Source organism: Dendrobates tinctorius, unplaced genomic scaffold, assembly GCF_039654945.1.
Source record: "Dendrobates tinctorius isolate UK_male_01 unplaced genomic scaffold, ASM3965494v1 ptg000035l, whole genome shotgun sequence".
In the NCBI taxonomy this organism is placed as follows: Eukaryota; Metazoa; Chordata; class Amphibia; order Anura; family Dendrobatidae; genus Dendrobates; species Dendrobates tinctorius.
The window spans coordinates 15,924,319-15,943,152 of NW_027361703.1; the positions used below are offsets into that span (position 1 = coordinate 15,924,319).

General features: G+C 46.0%; 1 protein-coding gene across 5 annotated transcripts in view; it reads right to left on the reverse strand.

The window, feature by feature from the left end:
• DOCK4 (dedicator of cytokinesis 4) overlaps nt 1-18,834 on the reverse strand; it is a 505,372-nt gene that overhangs the window by 6,152 nt on the left and 480,386 nt on the right. For 4 of the 5 annotated variants that reach the window (XM_073573297.1, XM_073573296.1, XM_073573295.1 and 1 more), the window contains 4 exons: nt 13,371-13,480; nt 10,422-10,494; nt 2,876-2,989; nt 2,238-2,299 (listed from right to left, as the gene is read on the reverse strand). In XM_073573297.1, the coding sequence (XP_073429398.1) occupies nt 2,238-2,299; nt 2,876-2,989; nt 10,422-10,494; nt 13,371-13,480 (359 nt within the window). The remainder of the gene's footprint in view (nt 1-2,237; nt 2,300-2,875; nt 2,990-10,421; nt 10,495-13,370; nt 13,481-18,834) is intronic. The other variant, XM_073573298.1, reaches the window with a different exon arrangement.

An 18,834-nucleotide genomic window follows, 5' to 3' on the forward strand; every position in this document is an offset into this window, starting at 1 on the left:
GTGACACTATATAAAGGAGAGTCCTGGGCGTGACACTATATAAAGGAGAGTCCTGGGCGTGACACTATATAAAGGAGAGTCCTGGGCGTGACACTATATAAAGGAGAGTCCTGGGCGTGACACTATATAAAGGAGAGTCCTGGGCGTGACACTATATAAAGGAGAGTCCTGGCCGTGACACTATATAAAGGAGAGTCCTGGGCGTGACACTATATAAAGGAGAGTCCTGGGCGTGACGCTATATAAAGGAGAGTCCTGGGCGTGACGCTATATAAAGGAGAGTCCTGGGCGTGACACTATATAAAGGAGAGTCCTGGCCGTGACACTATATAAAGGAGAGTCCTGGCCGTGACACTATATAAAGGAGAGTCCTGGGCGTGACACTATATAAAGGAGAGTCCTGGGCGTGACACTATATAAAGGAGAGTCCTGGCCGTGACACTATATAAAGGAGAGTCCTGGCCGTGACACTATATAAAGGAGAGTCCTGGCCGTGACACTATATAAAGGAGAGTCCTGGGCGTGACACTATATAAAGAAGAGTCCTGGGCGTGATGCTATATAAAGGAGAGTCCTGGGCGTGACGCTATACAAAGAAGAGTCCTGGGCGTGACACTATATAAAGGAGAGTCCTGGGCATGACACTATATAAAGGAGAGTCCTGGGCGTGACGCTATACAAAGAAGAGTCCTGGGCGTGACACTATATAAAGGAGAGTCCTGGGCGTGACACTATATAAAGGAGAGTCCTGGGCGTGACGCTATACAAAGAAGAGTCCTGGGCGTGACACTATATAAAGGAGAGTCCTGGGCGTGACACTATTTAAAGGAGAGTCCTGGGCGTGACACTATTTAAAGGAGAGTCCTGGGCGTGACACTATATAAAGGAGAGTCCTGGGCGTGACACTATTTAAAGGAGAGTCCTGGGCGTGATACTATATAAAGGAGAGTCCTGGGCGTGACACTATTTAAAGGAGAGTCCTGGGTGTGACACTATATAAAGGAGAGTCCTGGGTGTGACACTATATAAAGGAGAGTCCTGGGCGTGACACTATATAAAGGAGAGTCCTGGGCGTGACGCTATACAAAGAAGAGTCCTGGGCGTGACACTATATAAAGGAGAGTCCTGGGCGTGACGCTATACAAAGAAGAGTCCTGGGCGTGACACTATATAAAGGAGAGTCCTGGGCGTGACACTATATAAAGGAGAGTCCTGGGCGTGACACTATTTAAAGGAGAGTCCTGGGCGTGACACTATTTAAAGGAGAGTCCTGGGTGTGACACTATATAAAGGAGAGTCCTGGGCGTGACACTATTTAAAGGAGAGTCCTGGGTGTGACACTATATAAAGGAGAGTCCTGGGTGTGACACTATATAAAGGAGAGTCCTGGGCATGACACTATGAATGGCACAAGGGGGATCATCCTGTAAATGACACTGTAGATAGGGAGAGTCCTGTTTATGAACCTGTACACACAGAGGGGGAATACCCTGTGTATGATACTGTACAGGGCAAAGGGGAAGAGCCCTGCGGACATTGTACGTGGAGAAGGGAAGTCCTTGGCTCACACAATCTTTCTGGATCATACTGGAAAGGCCAAGCTGGTGGTGTGCTGGGGGCTGGACTGGCCATGTTTTATACTAACCACGGTCTCAGGTTGTGTCTTATGCGTGCCCAGATAAGCAGATTCTCCATGGATGGTTGTTTCACTACGGTGCATTGGAAGCTTTCTCCTGCTTCGTAGCCACTGTTGTATATGGCGATTCCTGTAGCTGGCACAGTATGTGACTTGATATTCAATGAGGATTTGTGGCTGTCAAGCCAAATCCCGAAAGAACCCCATAAAGCAGTATATCATGCCTTCTTCCATCTGACAGTAGTGAGTGTATGTTTGCTAAGCCATGTGCAGTCTATTCTGCGTCTACAGTATCATCAGCTCCCATGGGTATAATAAGGACTTGCATAACACAGACTGCCATATTCATTCAAACTTTTTTATTTTGACTATTTCACGGCAAAAAAGCTATCTTTTATGTAATGACCCTTACAATTCTGTTTTCATAACAGACAAGAATACGGAAGAGTTATTAATTTATCTTAGACCAAAGCAAGAAATAGATCTCCAGGTTATAGACAGGAGAGCTACAAGCAATCTATGGAGCAAGAGTGCCCTCTGTTGGCCACTGGAGGTTCAATGTGTGCAGCAGTGCACATTCTGAAAAAGCAGAAATGTTTACCTTCATTGGGGACCTTCCCATTATAGAAGGGGACACTGCGGCGATATTCCTAGCTGGAGAAGCTGAAATTAAACAGATATTAATCCATAAATCATTCTGCACTGACACCACAAACACATTCTGCATTACTGCTATTGTCTTTTATATATGTGTCTTAAAGAAACTGCAACAGCAGACGTCCCACCCAAATCCTGACATTTTCTACAATGTTAGACCCTCGAATGTGTCGATGCATATTTAACACGACCTGGATTCTGAGCAATAAATGGACCTGTTGCCACTACAGGATGTCCTATCCAATGGCAGCATGATAAAACGCCAGCTCCACCGGGTTATTTTACCAAACGGCACCAAAACTACTTGGGGTTTAATAGTGGCTAAAACTAGCAGACATCTAGTTAGTAGTCGGCTTTATTTATGTGTACTGATCTCCCCCAGCTCCATCACCAATGATTAAAGGCCACTGTGTAAACAGCCACATTATGAGATCTATCTGAGACCGGTGGCGACGGTGCCTTACTTGCAGAAAGTGTACTGCCCCTTTAAGTGCTTTGCTGCAATCTTTGCTATGATGAAGCCTTTTAAACAAAAGCCAATAAAACTAGCATGCATGGAGTGAGCTGGGACTTCATTCCTACCCGCTTGTGTGGGTCTGGGTGGCACAGGAGGAGTTATGAGTCTTCCACTTTCTGACAGGTTTTTGGCTTCTTTCCCGCTATCCAGGCTCCAACTGCTTGGGGTTGTGTTCACTGCTGTAAAATTGGGACAGAATTGACACAAACAGCCTTGAATGTGATATATTGTATGGAGCAGATGACAGCAGCCCTTCACATTTCATAGTGAAGAGAACAATGTAGACTACCTGACCGAGGAAGAAACAACTGCAATGAGCACATAAATTAGCAATGGTTCCATGAATAAGTAAGGACGCAGGCAGATTGCATCTTAATGCTTAACAAAGGAAGATTCTTTCAATGTGGCAGCAATAGCTCAGTGTGGACTGTAAAATGACTTATATAACCCAAATACAAAGCAGCCAGAAGCTACCATTCAATTCACTCTGTCTGGGCATGCTACTAAATAGCTGAGGGGACCCTGCTAGCTAAAGCAGATCTGTCACCAGATCTTATTGTATGTACACCAGCCTCATCAGGTCTAAGAGATGTGTGGAGTTTTATATTGGGGAACCTGATGACAGATCTGCTGAACATTCTCCAATAGGTTATTGGACATGCTGAATTACAACCACAGAGCCTTTTGTTTCCCTACGGTACAAGCCACTTCCAGAAGTGGGTATAAGCCACTGCTGGCACCAATAAAAGCACATGCACGCTTGGCAGATCTGTGTGTGCATGTGTATAGTGAGGTCGAGAGAGATAACTGTGTAAGGCCTCTTTCACACTTGTTTTTTGTGTCAGTTAAAATCTGCCAAAAAGGCGGAAAAGCTGATCCGTTCCTAACTGATGTGAACGGATGCCATAGGATCCGTTTTTTGACGGATCCGTCGAATGAAGAATTTTAAAGGAACCGCCGTCGAGAGAGAGAGTTTTTTTCGTCCGCCAGAAAGGATTTCAGGGTTAATTTTGTGGCTGACTTACTTTCTGCGGATCCTACACCAAAAAAAACGTTGCAGGGTCCGTCCAGGCATGCCGGCGGACGAAAAAAATTTGGCGGATCCGCAATAAACGGATCCAACGGGTGGCCATCCATCAAGATCCGCCAGTAATGCAACTCAATGGGGAAAAAAATGGATTCGCCAAAAAATATGGCGGATCCCTTTTTTTCAAAAACTGGCAGATTTTGACTGATGGTCAAAAACGGAAGTGTGAAATAGGCCTAACAAGTCCACGTGCTATCTAAGGCAAACTAGATATATATATATATGGTCTCTGGACATAGAGTACTTTGAAAGTCAGAGCGGAGATCACAGAGGGGTCAGGGAGAGATTATGTTCCTCAGTTCAGTTTTTAGAAAAGTTTGGGGTCTAAGAAGTAAGGTTTCTCCTTGCGGAGAGTGACATGCCAACTGTGGCTTGTCAAGGTAAGGAGGATCGCTTGTAGGATCGCTACTACCAATAGGTGGCGCTGTAGAGTAAAAGTCCTCTTTCTTTCTGAAGAGGCAATTTGCATATAGAGAAGTTTGAGGAGTGGAAATAATCCCACTAGCTCATGTTTATAAGGTCATCTGGAGAAAAACCTCATAATTGCCTCTAAAATACTTTGTTCATTATCTTTATACTGTCTGCATTAGCATAAATGATGATGTTTATCAATATTAATGTCACTGCAAATTACTGATTATTCTCCTCCACTCATGGCCAAGTAGAGGAGTATGAGACACCGCAGACATTAAAGAGGCAGCCAGAACGACATTAAGCGGCCTGCTTGTAGATGGAAATGGAATAGGAATAATCTAGTCATGGAGAGGGATGATTGCATTATACACATCGTTATTAGCTAAGCAGACAGAAAGAGAAACCCGGAGAAAGTGCAGATACCGAGATGTCGTCCAGGCCAATTACACGCTATGTGGGCATTCCAATCTGCTTTGTGGTACTACAAATAATGGAGGATGGGGGAGTTGGAGCTGGAATATGATGTGAAGTGCAAAATTCCTTTAGGGAGTAGAGGGCCTGTGACAAAGCCAGTACTATATATAGGCTTAAGTACATATTCTATGAGTTAATCAGAAGCAAATTAATTAAAGACTGTAAATGAAGACTTTCAATTAGTCTGCTGAACCCAAGATAATGCACTCTGATTGTCTCAGATTAGCAAAGAAGGATAAAGAGGATATAGATCCGATTAATATTGGAACACTTGTCTTCTGTTTAATAAAATTAGGGACAATAAAGTAACATGCTCAGAAACGTCATACACCCACACATATACTCGTATACTAAACATCTGTCACCTTCGCCACTAAATATTATATATTTTCTCCCTTTAATTCATAACTTCTATCAGGCAATTAATACATTTTAGCATTGGGTGGAAACACAGATACATCAAAGTGACTAATTAAGGCTGATTTACCTCTAGGAATATCATTGCCCGTGCCAAACCACTGACTGCTCTTTATCTTATGTCACTTTCTTTATTCAGAATGTGAATTACAAGCCTTAATGATTAGCAATTAAGATAATTTCGTGCTAAAATAATGGCCTCCATCTATCTTATTCACAAAGCTCACAGAGGCAATTTGTAATTATGTACAGGCGAGAATGTGACGAGGAAGTTTACACTTCACGGTCTTTGGATCACACGGATAAACATTATTGGACCAATATTAGCCACCACTGCCACTTACCATACCTTTTTTATTTCAATATCTTGATAGAAAATGTTTCAATTAGAGAACAGTTGAAGGGGGTGGTGTGAAGGGTGTTGGGTGCAAGAACAAAATATTAATGGGAAACTAAAGGCCATAGGTGTGGTTAGCCCAAGTTTGTCAGGTCATACTTACCCGTCCTGGCACGGTCTCTGCAGCCCCCAGCTTCTCCGCGATCTCCCTTCCTTCCTTCCTTCAGCAGTCACATTGTACCGCTCATTAAACTCATGAATATGCACATATTCATGAGTTTAATGAGCGGTACCAAGTGACCGCTGAAGGCAGGAAAGGAGATTGTGGATTAGCTGGGGGCTGCAGAGACCGTGCCAGGACGGGTAAGTATAGCGATATTCATCTATCCCCCGGTCCATCGCTGCTTGCTGCTGTCTGGCACGTCATCTGTTAGTGACGTTCAGACAGCAGAGGGCACGGTGACGCGGTTAGTGCGCGCCGCGCCCCCTGCAGTCTGAACGTCACTGACAGATGACGTGCCAGACAGCAGCAAGCAGAGATGACAGGTGAATATCTCAGGTGCCAGCACTGACACCTGCACCCAGCGACGGAGAAGTGATTATGTCATTTTTTTATTTTTAAATGCAGCAGCAGCAGCAGCACATGGGGGCATATTCTATGGAGCATCTTATGGGGGCAGCATATGAGGGCATAATCTTTGGTGCATCTTATGGGGGCATAATCAATGGTGCATCTTATGGGGCAGCATATGGGGGCATAATCTATGGGGCAGCATATGGGGGCATAATCTATGGAGCATCATATGGGGGCATAATCTATGGCGCATCTTATGGGGGCATAATCTATGGAGCATCTTATGGGGGCATAATCTATGGAGCATCTTATGGGGCCATAACCTTTATGGAGCAGCATATGGGGCATATTATTATTCTATGGAGCATCTTATGGGGCCATAACCTTTATGGAGCATTATATGGGGAATATTATTCTATGGAGCATCTTATGGGGCCATTATTAACCTTTGTGCAGCATTATATGGGGTGTAATTTGTATGGAGCATCTTATGGGGCTATCATGAACTGTATGGAGCATTATGTGGGGCTCCTGATTCAATATGGATATTCAAAAACATTTAACCTACTGATGTCTCAATTAATTTTACTTTTATTGGTATCTATTTTTATTTTTGAAATTTACCAGTAGCTGCTGCATTTTCCACCCTAGGCTTATACTCGAGTCAATAAGTTTTCCAAGTTTTTTGTGGCAAAATTAGGGGGTCGGCTTACACTCACTGTCTGCTTATACTCGAGTATATACGGTATGTATTTTATAAGGAACCATGTACGATTTCCAGTAATGCTAACCCACAAATATTGTTTAGGTTTTTAGTAGACATGTACATCAACACACATCTACTGTTGATGTGAAAATGGAAAGCTCATGGGCAGCACCTAATTATGTGTAAATTCTAAATATCATATCCAGCAGGGCAGAGATCCTTCTACCTACTGACTGTGGTGAAGGGAAGAAAACAAAGGGGCTATTTATGACTGAGCAATGGGCATAGGAATGCTACTGCCTGGTCACTGAATGAGGCAAAACACTGCAAATAATCCAGTTGGGCATTAGATACAAAAGGTATATACTATGGTAAAGAAATTGGAGTTGTGCTGAATTTAAGGGGATCCTGTCCAGAAAAGGGCTAATCTGCAGGTAAAATCATGTTAGGCTGCCTTAATGGATCAGCGGCTACATAGAGAAATTAAACGGATATCGTCCCTGTAGCAGACTATCAATCACAATGCAGGAAACGGATTACAGCACGCTCACAGTATAGCGAGTGGTTCATTTTTTCCCTGTAACCCTACCACTTATCTGCAGATTCCCTTGAAGATGCCAATACTGACATATTTATTGGTGGAAGTATTTTAACCATTAGTAAAGGTGACACATTGGCAAGTAAGTACACTACTATTTCAGATGTTTCTTTGGTAGTCACTATGTCACAAGATACATTTGTACCTTTCTATATTTCAGATGCACACTTGAAATAGTTGTCAAAGATTAAAATTACATGGCTGCCATATAAAAAAAAAAAAACACACTGCCACCTCTGTCTACAGATTGTGTCTGGTATCAGCTCCATTTAAGTGAATGCTGCAGAGTTGCTATAGCACACACAACCTGTTGACTAGAGAGGCACTGTTTTGGGAACAAGGTAGCCATGATTTTCAAATTCTGGAGATGCTCTAAAAGGTATTCAGTAAAAGATTCTCAGGTATTAGGAAAAGAAGTGATGAGAAAGAGAAACTGCACATTTGGCTCCAAGAAGATTATGAACTTGTTGGGATCTTCTTGTGTACACAGCAGCTAAGTATGCAGAGATATATGAGGGTGCATTTTTCTGCTGGCGTTTCTATAGACAAAAATTTGATGCCAACTAAAAGGCTTATCTCTGAAAGACTTTGGCCCTACTATGATTATGCAGCAGTCAAAAACGACAGACATGGCTGGAAAAAAAATGCAGAAACGGAGCACATGTGAACTCCTTTTGTGTCACTGTAGTCTATAGCTCTGTTGGGTTTTCAATAATGAATCCAGTTTTTTGGCACATTCAGACAGTATAGATCAGTAGCGGCGAACCTATGGCACGCGTGCCAGAGGGGGCACGCTCCCGGTTGGCATGCACCATCTCCTCAGAACTAGAAGACAGCGGGGGAGGGGGAGCGGCGGAGCAGCGGGTCACAGAAGGCAGGAGCCAGCAGCTGTGGCTGTAACTGTGCCCGCTGCTAAAGAGAAATTAATATTCACTGCACTGGCAATGAATGTTCATTTCTCTTATAGTATGCACAGTTTCAGCTGCAGGCTTCCAGCAGCTGCCGGGCTGACACAGGTGCCCACTCATTAAGGTAATGAATATTCACCTCTCTCCACTCCCATAGGTGTGGAGTGAAAATTAATTCCCTTAATGAGCGGGGACATGTGATCGGCCGGCGGCAGGAGCTGCTGGCACTGAAACAAAATGCTGCGAGGGAGAGCAGGGAAGGTAAGTAGGATGCTTTTTTTTTTTTTTTTAATGCTTTTCTCATGGGGGCCATATATACAAGGATAGGTATAAGGAATAAGGATCCATGCATACCAGGACAGGAATTAGGAGCCATGCATACAAATATGGGGATAAGGAGCCAGCCTACCAGGATAGGGATTAGGAGCCATGCAGACAAGGATGGGTATGAGGAGCCATGCAGACAAGGATGAGGATAGGGAGCCATGCATACAAGGATGGGGATAAAAAGCCATGCAGACAAGGATGGGGATAAGGAGCCATGCAGACAAGGATGGGGATAAGGAGCCATGCAGACAAGGATGAGGATAGGGAGCCATGCATACAAGGATGGGGATAAGGAGCCATGCAGACAAGGATGGGGATAAGGAGCCATGCAGATAAGGATGGGAATGAGGAACCATGCATACCAGAATAGGGATTATGGGACATTGCATACCTGGCTTATACTCGAGTCAATAACTTTTCCCAGTTTTTCGTGTCAAAACTATGTGCCTCAGCTTATACTCGGGTCGGCTTATATACGAGTAGATTAGGTTTTTTTATGTGAGGCCATTATACTGTATGGAGCATCATATGGGGCGATTACACAGTATGGGCATCGTCTAGGGCCATTATACAGTATGAAGCATTGTGTGGGGCCATTATTTTGCATGGAGCATCGTGTGGGGTCATTATACTGCATGGAGCACTATGTGTGGGCCATTACACTGTATGTAGGACTATGTGGAGCCATTATACTTTATGGAGAGCCATTGTATTGTATGGAAGACCTTATGTGCCCGTTATACTATACGGAGGGCAGTTTGGTGATTACAGTTGGAGAATCATACTGTGATGAGATCATCATTCTTTGTTGGGGAAACTGGGGGAGGGAGGTACAGTAGGGTCATCATACTGTGCGTATGGAGGAATTCACTGTGGGGGTATCATACTGTGTTTGGGAGCACTTTTGTTTGCATCATACTTTATTATCCCTTTTATTCAAGGTTTTTTATCCTTTGTTATTACAAAATTAAATTAGGCCATTGGACCATATGCTTTGTACTGCTGTTACATAACATATTACATTATTCCACTATAATTCCAAAAGTTAATCATTACATTTTATAAGGAAAAACTTCCTCAATTGTAGACTTTTTTTTTTTTTTAACATATATAAAGGTTGGCCTGCTACTTTCTGCAAGCTTTTAACTTTGGCCCTCTTTGTATTTTAGTTTGATATCCCTGCCTTAAAGGGTTTGTTCTCATCATGATAAAGGGTTAAAATTGCAAAGAGGTTGCAAAAACAAACAACTTTGCAATTTTACTTTTGATTAAAAATTCTCTCCATTCTCAAGAACAGACCTTTACTACAACTGGTGGCTAGTATCTTAGGCTTGGTGTGCAGCGCTTACAAGCTCTTTGATATTGACTCTATAGAGAGCTAATGTACGAGTTGTCTTTCTAAACTAAAACCTCAGTATTCAGGGCACTTTGCGAAAAATAAGTGGGTCCTGGATTGCAGTTTTGGCACTCGGTCTCTAAAAGGTTCGCCATCACTGGTCTAGATGCACTGCATAAACGCAATGTGAACAGGGCTTTAATTTACAAGTCAGTTCAATGCTGGAAGGAAATGTTACAGAACCGATTTCACTTACACTAGCATCAAACATGGCAGAGAAAACAAATGTCCATGTAGACATTGAGTTTCCTCAAGCAGATAATTCTAGAAAAAAGAAACATCCAACCTTGAGCAACTACGCAATGTGTAATTATTGCTATTATTATCAGTTGTGCAACACCAGTATCGATCAGCCTCACTGTTGGTAACATACCTTTATCTGGAGCCGAGAGGTTTGGGTCACTGCGAGGTAAAGTATTTTCTCCGATGTGATTAAAAAGTGCCCTCTAGAAACGTTAAAACATGGAAGATGAAAGAGTTAGCATAGAGGTAACAAGGCGCCGCTGCCATTTCCACTTAGCAAAACCAGTGACATGTCTTGGTTTTTGTTTGGTCATACTGTGGTCAGGACTACATTATTTTCAGTACAAAGTTGTAATTCCCGTGACCTCCATGAACGGTGTGCATTCTGGGATCATAGGTTGACTTTATAATTAAGTTTTGTATCTAATACAAACATCATTCCTTCAACTTTAACAGCAGACATATTTTATATGTTAGAAAGCTGGCACCGAAGACCCTAGTGAATATCATTTGCCTTACTGCTCTTCTGCATATATTACACATCCCTTTTATTTGCCAGTTCCTAACACAGCGGTGTACGTCAAAATAAATATGGTCTGTGTGCAAGGAATTAATTCTGTATGGGGGGGTGAGGAGTTGTAATTGTCTGGGGATTCTGAAAATGTTTAAAGTTTTTCAACGAAAAAAAACACAATTTAAAAACAAAAGAGCAGAGCAGTGTGCCTGCGCCGGAACCGCGACGGGAAGCAAAGAAGAGGACGTCATCGCTAGAAGATGAGAGGCGCCGGACCGGACCGCGACATCCATCGGACCCGGACTGCCCCTGGGTGAGTATAATATAACTCCTTTTTCTGCTCTTTCGGGTTACATCGGGGGCTTATCTACAGCATTACAGAATACTGTAGATAAGCCCCTGATGGCGGTGACCACAGCTTATAGTTGAAAAAATAGGTGCCAGATTCCCTTTAATGAAAAAGCATTAATATTATTTCATTATATACATTAAGGCCCCAAAAGCATCTAAGATAAAGTTTCTACAGGTCAGCTCTACTTTTCTAAGTAAAAGCTTCACGCTTCTGGTATTTAGTGTTACAATATGGTTTCTACATTGTAGCAATTGACTATTTCCATGTCTATCTCCATCCCACTATCCAGCTACACTAATGCATAAGGACCATTTATACACAGAATACGTGTTCATCATAGTTTTGGGGTCTAAACAGGCTGCTGATCACCTGGTGAATGAGCAAAATGCTCGTGAGGTGAAAGGATCTTTAATTTTGCATAACAGATCATCATTCTTGGCAACGCATCAACTGGTGTAAACAGAACCTGCGCTGCCAAGAACAATGGTAGCCTATGCGTACTGAATGATTTTCAATAGGTCGCTCTGCACTCATCTGAACCGGGATCGGCCTATCTAAGCAGGCTATTTACCAACTGCTGAACAGCAAACATGTTGCTGATTGGCGGTGGCACACAGTGTAAATATAGCATTTAGGTGTGTCTACATATTCAAGATCTGATGAGGATTTCAGTGTGGATTCCAAGCTGTAATTATTAACAAAGCTGCTTACATTTTGCATGCAATGAAATGAACATTGTAGCTTATATTCCATTTTCACGTAGTGGAAACATCTGCACAGTATTTTCATTATGCACACTCCATGAGGAAAATGCAGCATGCCCTCTATCCCGCACAGAAAAGCTGCGCATGAGCCACACTGAAAGCTGCAGATCCTCAAAGACACATTGGGCTGATTCCAAGACATATGAACATACCCTCAGGGTATGAATGATTTAGAAAGTAGGAGTTCAAAATGAGCATCAGACAACTTACGGTATCTAAAATAAAAAGAAATTCTATTATAAATGTTTAAACTCTGGCATTCTATTGGGCTTTCTGGAGAAGTTCTTACCAGCTGTTATTATTTTACTACAATGTAAGCAAAAAAGCAATTCCTTAGGTGTGTGATATACACAAGAACAAGCTGAACAACCGTCAAAGATGACACAATGTTCAGTTCAAGACTGTACAGTGAGAGTGGGTCTGATACATTAACTTCTATACCGAAACACAGTAGGCTACCTGTTTATAAAGATACTGATGATGAAGATCATGTGGCAAAAGCTAAGCACATTCAAAGGGTTATCTTCCATTTCTCCCCACTATTAACTTGCAGGTGTATGGGGTAGTCTGCAAGATAATATTGTTCCATTCCACCTCACTCAAAGTGTGGCTGCTGGGAGAAAATGAATTTTATTCCTCCACGCAGCCTCTGGCTTTTAGTCATAGAGTAGCTGGTGCTACTATAGCCACCGCTCAGTAGACAGTGAGCAGCGGCTGTAACCACACACCCCGGCACTTGGATTGACAACTTTCTCCCTTCTGTGCAGACCGAACTGTCAATCATAGGGCCGGTGTGTGGTTACAGCCGCATCTGTGAGTGGTGACTGAAGCAGCTCCAGACAAGACCGATTTTAGTAAGGTGGCCCACAGCATTGGAACGCTATCAACCTGCAGATTCATAACATTTGGGGGCTTGAATTTGCACTGAATAGAAAGTGGCTAGAGTCACTTCTACATTTTGTATCTAAATTTTTTAAGTATTCTAAAATCTGAAAAATTATGTTTATTTAGAACAACTTTATATTGTAGCTATATTTTAAACACATCATTAAAACATACAATTTACAAATAGTCACAAAATGTTTGAACCTAATTGCAATGGGAAACAAAATGTAAATGTCTAATTTCTTAGCAGAGGGTTACCAGGCAACTACCAAGCAAACAATTTAAAGAGGAAGGTATTGAGAAAAACATAGCTTGCTGATTTTCCTACAAAAGATTAGCTACTTAGTAAGAAGAGCACATCGCTGCACCTCAGCAGTTCTGACCTTTTCGTCAAAGCAAATAGCAGCGTTCTATTAACCGATAACTAAGCCAAGAGTAGACATATTAAATAAAATAAATATACTGCTGTTTATCAAAAAAATACACAGGTAAATCTGCTATTCTGTATTAGACTTTATCTGTAACAGCACACACACACTGCCAGATGGCTGGCAATCGGGCTACCTGGGGCGGCTCTGCTGGGATTGGAAATATAGCACTGCAGGGTCTTTCTCTTGGGGAAAGGCAGGCATTTTCTCTGGAATGCTTGTGTTTGTCAGATAACAGAGGGGAAGCTAAAACAGAAGACACAGTAATGAATACATCTCTATACAGAAAAAACATGGATTTTTGTGATAACTCACCGTAAAATCCTTTTCTCCAAGACGCTCATTGGGGGACACAGGTACTGTGGGTGTATGCTACCGCCATCTGGAGGCTGACACTAAGTAAACAACACAAGGTTAGCTCCTCCTCCGTCGTATACACTCTCGCCCCGATTGCTGGCGGAAACCACTTTAGTGCAAAAGCAGTAGGAGAAAAACGAAAATGAGCCTTAATGCAGATAACAATATGTCTGGGAAGGAACCACCCTAACATCAAGAAAAATGCACATTAATTAAATAAACAAGAGCCAACTTGGCTAATAGGGTGGGTGCTGTGTCCCCCAATGAGCGTCTCGGAGAAAAGGATTTTACGGTGAGTTATCACAAAAATCCATGTTTCTCCTTCGTCTCATTGGGGGACACAGGTACTGTGGGACGTCGTAAAGCAGTCCATGGGTGGGAAGTTGACTCACCGATCCAAGCCACATGCACCTCATGTCTAAAGTTGCGCCACCGCTGCTTGCAGAATCCTTCTACCCTGGCTCGCATCTGACGAAGCATGAGTATGGACATTAAAATGTTTGGTAAACGTGTGCAGGCTGGACCAGGTTGCTGCCTTGCACACCTGTTCCGTTGAAGCATGGTGACGAAGCGCGCAAGAGGCGCCCACTGCCCGAGTGTGCTCTGATTCCTGCTGGAACCGGCACACCCCTGATGCGGTAGGCTTCCTGAATAGTTAGACGGATCCACCTGGCTACGGTCGATTTTGAGGCTGCAAGTCCCTTCCTGCGCCCCTCGGGAAGTACGAACAGCATGTCTGTCTAACGAAAGGGTGCCGTCCGCGAGACGTACCTCCCAAGTGCTCTCACCAGGTCCAATGTGTGAAGAGCTTTTTCCATGTGATGTACCAGCGCTGGACAAAACAAAACGAGGGCAAGACAATATCCTCATTAATGTGGAATGAGGAAATGACCTTTGGCAGAAAGGGGGGAGCTGGTCTAAGCACCACCTTATCCCTGTAGAAGGTGAGAAACGGTGCTCGGCAGGATAGGGCCGCCAACTCCGAGACTCTCCTAATGGAAGTTATGGCTACCAAAAATACCACCTTCCAGGAAAGGTACGACAAGGAAATATCCTGTAGGGGTTCAAATGGAGCTTCCTGCAGAACACTCAGGACCAGGTTAAGGTCCCAGGCGACCAGGGGCGCCCTATAGGGCGGTACCAAATGGAAAACTCCCTGAATGAAAGTCTTCACCTGGCTATTGGAAGCGATCTTTCGCTGGAAAAGGATGGACAAAGCCGATATCTGTCTCCTAAGGGAGCTTGGGGCCAACCCTGAGTCTAGGCCCGACTGGAGGAAGGACAAGATGTTGGGGATAGAGAATGCCAGTGGTGAAAGTCCGCGATCTCGACACCAAGCAAAGAAGACCTTTCCAGGTGTGATGGTAAATTTTTGCCGAGGTAGGGTTCCGGGCGCTAACCATTATAGTGACCACCTTGTGCCCAAACCCCACCTGAGTCAGAATCCAAGATTCAACGGCCACACCGTCAAACACAGGGCCCCTGAGTTCGGGTGGAAGATCGGGCCCTGGGACAGTAGATCCGGGCGCTCTGGGAGTCACCAAGGAACGTCGGCGAGCAGCTGCACTAGATCTGCGCACCACGCTCTACGGGGCCAATCTGGGGCCAGCAAAATCGCTGGAACCCCTTCTGTTTTGATCTTTTAGATGACCCCTGGCAGTAATGGCAGCGGGGGGGAACAAGTATGGAAGGCGAAACTGGTTCCATAGCAGAACCAACGCATCCACGGCGATCGCCAGGGGGTCCCGAGACCGAGCGACGAACATGGGTACCTTGGCGTTCCCCCTGGAGGCCATCAGATCCATATCCGGTGTTCACCACCATTGGCAAATCTGCTGAAAGACCTCGGGGTGCAGAGACCATTCCCCGGCCGTGACCCCCTGCCGGCTGAGGAAGTCTGCTGCCCAATTTTCCACCCCTGGGATGTGGACTGCCGATATTAGCGAGTGGTTCTTCTCGGCCCAGTGAAGCACGTGTCCCACCTCGCGCATGGCTGCTCTGCTGCGGGTGCCCCCTTGATGATTTACGTAAGCCACCGCTGTGGCATTGTCTGATTGAATCCGGACAGGACGTCCTGTTAGAGAGTGCTGAAAAGTTGCAGCGCCAGCCGGACCGCTCGTATTTCCAACAAATTGATCGGGAGGCGTGCATCTTGTTGCGACCGTTGCCCTTGGGTCGTGTGGTGGCGAAAAACTGCTCCCCAGCTGAGAAGGCTGGCGTTGGTTGTGATCACCAGCCACTGATCTGGGGGAAAGGGTTTCCCTTGAAGAAGGGAGGACCTGATCGTCCACCAATCTAGTGACTGTCCGATCTGAGCGATCCGATCCCTCCGATCGAGTGTGAACGGGTTCTTGTCCCATGATGACAAGAGGGCGTGCTGTAGGGGGCGAAGATGAAGTTGGGCAAACGGAATCGCTTCCATTGCTGCCACCATCTTCCCTAGCACCCTCATCCCAAACCGAATGGTGTGCGGGACTGGTTGTAGAAGCTTCTGGGCTCCTTGCTGGAGCGATAGGGCTTTGTCTTGAGGGAGAATTACCAACCCTCGGGAGGTGTCGAAAATCATCCCTAAAAAGGAAATCTTCTGGGCTGGGACAAGGGATGATTTTTTCCTGTTGACCAACCACCCTAAGCGGGAGAGGGTATCCAGCGTGATGCGGACATTCTCCTCGCATGCCCGAATCGAGAGGCCCTTCACGAAGAGGTCGTCTAAGTATGGAAAGATGACTATGCTCTGAGAGTGTAAGATGGCCATGACGACCGTCATTACCTTTGTGAACACTCTGGGGGCGGTGGCTAGCCCGAAGGGCAGTGCTGCAAACTGGAAATGTTGGCCATTGATGGTGAAACGTAGAAACCTCTGATGCGGAGGAAAAATGGGACGTGCAGGTAGGCATCCTGGATGTCGATGGAGGCCAAGTATTCTCCTTGCCCCATGGCCGATATAACCGAACGGAGAGACTCCATTCGGAAATGTTTTATCCTAATGAACTTGTTCAGGAGTTTCGGGTCCAAAACCGGCCTGACTGACCCGTCCTTTTTGGGAACCACGAATAGATTGGAATAAAAACCCTGAGCTTTCTCGTGCTCTGGCACGGGAATAATGACTCCGTTGTGCTGGAGTGACTTGATGGCCTCTAGCAACGCCCTTGCCCGGGGTCTCCACCATGGGAAGCCGGGACAGAAAGAATCGTTTTGGGGGATACTTGACAAACTCTATTTTGTACCCTGAGGACACCAGTTCCGCCACCCATGAGTCGTGTGCTACCGTGACCCAGACGTGGCGAAACCAGAGCAGGCGGCCGCCTACTCTGCTAGTGTCGCCTACAAAGTGCTCCGAGTCATTTAGCTGAGGATCTCTGGGAACTAGTTCCCCTCGACCTGGGTTGGCGAGCCCGCATTCTCCCCAATGGGTTGGCTATATATGAGACCTGTCGCTCCCTATCCTGGTTGGAGCGACAGCACCGGCCGCTGCCATCCACCCGGGGTTGCAAAAGGCACGAAACCGTGCATGAGCCTGACGACCAGGCTGTTTGACCCTTTGTTGATGGAGGAAGCTACTTTTTCCCCCTGTAGCATCAGAAATGAGCTGGTCTAACCTTTCCCCGAATAGGCGGCCCCCTTGATAAGGCAGGGAAGTCAAGGACTTCTTGGAAGTTGAATCGGCCCGCCATGTCCTTAACCATAGGGCTCTCCTAATGGATACTGCATTTGCGGCCGCAAGTGCCGCACAATTGGTCGCATCCAAGGAAGCATTGATTAAGTAATCCCCCACCATAGCAATCTAACTAGCGATCTCTGATACCTCCGTAGGCAGGTCTCTATCCTGAAAGACCTTGTTCAAAGACTCTGACCATGACATCATAGCCTTGGTCACCCACGTCGCCGTGAACAAGGGAGAGAGTGCTGATCCTGACGCTTCAAATACTGAGCGAGCCAGACTGTCTATGAACCGATCAGTGGGATTCTTGATGGAAAAAACACTAGGCAAAGAAAACAAGGTTTTAGAGGCCAAGCGTGACATTGGTGGATCCACCACTGGGGATTCCGCTTATTTTTTACAGAGACCCGGGGCAAATGGATATCTTGCCTCTATCGTCTTCTGGCCCGAGAAACGCCTATCCGGCCTATGCTGCCGCTTAGCCCGCTTAAAGGATATCTTATGGCCTGAGGCCAGGGTGACATCATCCTTCGATGAGGCTGTCAACTGTTTCTCGACACCCCGGGGTATCTAGGTCCAGAGTCTCGTCTGAGTCATAATCTGAACTCTACCCGCTCCCGACTACTGGTGAAGGAGAGCGAGACACCTAACTCACGGATACCGAGACCCCGGATGGACCAGGAGACGCTGTGTGGGTTCGTTTCCTCTGCACCTGCCTGGAGTGAGAGCGGCTCCTGCAGGCCGGAGACTCTTGTGAGGCGGAGGACCCCTCCCAGATAGGCGAGCCACTATCCCTGCCCTTATCTGGGGTGTGAAGGGACTCGATCGCCTTTGTAAGCGATGCCATAGACTGTGATAGTGATAGGGCCCATTCCGGAGGACCTGAATCACTGGACCCGGTCGCAGGGGGGCTCCTGGGCGCGTTCGGAGTCACAGGCTTCACATAATTTGTTGCTCTGCGCCCGTGGAAACATGGCCCGACAGGATATACATGCAGCGTTTAGGAATGTGTGCGTCTTCCCCTTCCCGGCCATATTGTATCCGCCAGGTCTCAATACTGCCCTGCTAGGGGGTGGGTGGAGGGTAGGGGGTGCACTCCTTGATTGTCTGTAGCGTGGCCTGTAGCAGAAGGGGGCGCACTTACCCGGTCCTGTGCCCTCCCACATGTGCTGCTTTTGCTCTCCGATGCACGCACTTCCTCTGTGGGTGGGCCGACAGTCCTTTCCCGGTTGCGGCCTACACTGACATGAAGCCGGGGACTCAATTTATTTGGCTCCCGCCCAGGCCCCGGAGGGCGGGACGCCGGAAGTGACGTCGCGCCGGGAAGGCGGGACTTCCGGACGCGGCCTACCACGGCCGAAGCCGCGGCCAAGATTTTTAGCGTCCGCCCGCGAAGGGGTGGCGGCGGGCGGGCAGGCCGCATAGCAAGGACGCTGCTGGCCTAAGAATGCCATGTGGGCCCCCCTTATCAGGCACAGCGCCACGCCACCAGGAGGGAAGGGAGGGGAGCGCTGACCTCTTAAGACTCCCGACGATCCTCCTGAAGCTACAGGCTCCAGCCTTCTGGACCGCAGGGCCCTGC